General features: G+C 55.4%; 1 protein-coding gene and 1 long non-coding RNA gene across 10 annotated transcripts in view; one reads left to right on the top strand and one right to left on the bottom strand.

Moving 5' to 3' along the window:
* SLC35B3 (solute carrier family 35 member B3) overlaps positions 1–1,196 on the bottom strand; it is a 48,023-nt gene extending 46,827 nt beyond the window's left edge. For 3 of the 9 annotated variants that reach the window (XM_006141222.3, XM_006141215.3, XM_014591056.2), the window contains exon 1: positions 597–765. Coding sequence is in view for 2 of the 9 variants with exons in the window: in XM_014591052.2 (XP_014446538.1) it covers positions 674–745 (72 nt within the window). In the remaining 7 variants the exon portion in view is untranslated. Of the gene's footprint in view, positions 1–596; positions 799–1,109 lie in introns of those variants that run through there. The other 6 variants (XM_006141216.3, XM_006141218.3, XM_014591052.2 and 3 more) reach the window with 6 other exon arrangements.
* LOC102490090 (uncharacterized) overlaps positions 842–1,755 on the top strand; it is a 158,570-nt gene continuing 157,656 nt past the window's right edge. Inside the window, exon 1 of the long non-coding RNA XR_003550667.1 lies at positions 842–904. This is a non-coding gene — a long non-coding RNA (uncharacterized LOC102490090). The remainder of the gene's footprint in view (positions 905–1,755) is intronic.

Here is a 1,755-nt window from a genome sequence, read left to right as displayed (position 1 = left end):
AAAAAAAAAAAAAAAAAAAAAAACAACAAAAACCTGAAAGCACATCAAATCATTTCACCTTCTACTTCAATACTCCTTTGAAAGAAAAATTAAAAGATGAGGGAGAGAAATCAGATGCAGAGACTGAAGAGTCCTGCAGAATTCTAATGAAAGTTTCTAAGACACAACCCTGCAAAACCGATGGCCTTCCTGTGCAAAACAAGAGGACCATGGAGGGCCCTTATTTAACAGAATCCAGAAGTGGTTTTTAACGGCAAATGGTCTTGAGGGGTCACTGACAGTTCTCCAGAGGCCGGGATAAGGGCCCAAAGACCTCTGGAGATGGCTCTCCCTGCTAGTCCACAGACAGCGGCCCGAGGGAGTTGCCGCCAGCCCGAGGGCAGAAACGGGCCAGCAGCGGCAGATGCTCCTCCCTGGAAACCGTGCCAGGTTTCCGTTCTTAAAAAAGGAAGTCACCACTCCTAACCCAACGTTGTCGCTCTTCGAACGCTAGATGAGGAAAACGGGCAGCGCTAAGCTCCCCTGGGGGTCCAGGGGTCTGGGCCCCCAACACTGGAAAGGCCCGGAGTACACCCACCCCAGGGCTGGCTTGTCACCTGGAACAGTGACCCCAGCCCGGGTGGCGCCTCAGCCAGACGGAGCGTCTCCCCCTCCCCAGGTCCGTCGCCATCACCTCCTCTTCGTCCTTCTCTCCCACTCCTGCACTTTCCACCTCAGCAGCCACCTCCCCGGAAGGTGCTCTCATCGCCGGTGCCCCCACGCCACTTCCGCCTATGTGTCCCGGTGCGCGTGCGCAGGCGCAAACCCCGCCCCCTCGCCGGCGAGCGCGCGTCGCCTTTCGCGCATGCTCTGTCTGCTCCGGGGCGTGGAGCGGGCGCCGGTGAGGTGGCCTTTTGGGCTCCAGGTGCGCGCTTCGACTCTGCGGATGGGAAACGGGCCCGAGTCTAGTCTTCCAGTCGGTGCTCCGCCTGTTCCTGGCCGAGTCTCCGCAGTTCCTGGGGTCGCAGGCGCCGAGGACTTCCGGCCCAGAGGGTGCCTGGCTTCCTTCTGTCCCCCCACCCCCCTTCCCGACCCCCTTGTCTAAATGAGGTGCCAGGAAGTCACAGTACCTTTCTCTACTTCCTCGTTCTTGCCGGCTTCATACCTGCTTTTCCGGTGAAGTTGGGCTCAAGTAACGCTTGGGGTGCCTCTGACGTTGTTCAGCCGTAGCTGGAGCAACCGCGGCCCTTGGAGACCGCACAAATGGCCAGCGTTGTTTGGACACTGTCGCTGTTTGGAAAGTAAACCCCAGAGCTGGAGGACCTGCCATCAGAACTTCCCTACCGTTTACTCTGCATTTAGGGACCCATTTATAACCACCGGGGTGTAATGATGTTTTTTTTGTTTGTTTGTTTTGGAGAGATTGTGTAATGATGTTTTTTGGGGTTTTTTTGGAGAGATTTTCACTGTAGGGCGCGTTCGCTCGCCAGAGAGAGACATAGAGACAGAAAGCGAGAAATCACCCCCCAGGGGGGATGGTCACGCCGCAGTCCCTTCTCCTCCATTCTCCTCTCGGGATCTTGGGCACGCACGCACACGTGCCAGGCGTGAGTTTTTAAGCCACCGGGTTTGGGACACGAACCGCGGTCGACTACGTGGGAGTCCAGCGACATAGCCATTACGCTAACTGCTGGTTCCCATGATGTTTTTAAAAGGGGAGATGGGCTTGGTGATGACCTTTTTTTTTTTTTTTTTTTTTTTTTTTTAAAGATTTTG

This window comes from Tupaia chinensis, unplaced genomic scaffold (genome assembly GCF_000334495.1).
Source record: "Tupaia chinensis unplaced genomic scaffold, TupChi_1.0 Scaffold000048_1, whole genome shotgun sequence".
NCBI lineage: Eukaryota > Metazoa > Chordata > Mammalia > Scandentia > Tupaiidae > Tupaia > Tupaia belangeri.
The sequence above is the reverse complement of the archived record's forward strand: the minus strand, read 5'-3'. Positions and strand labels throughout refer to the sequence as shown.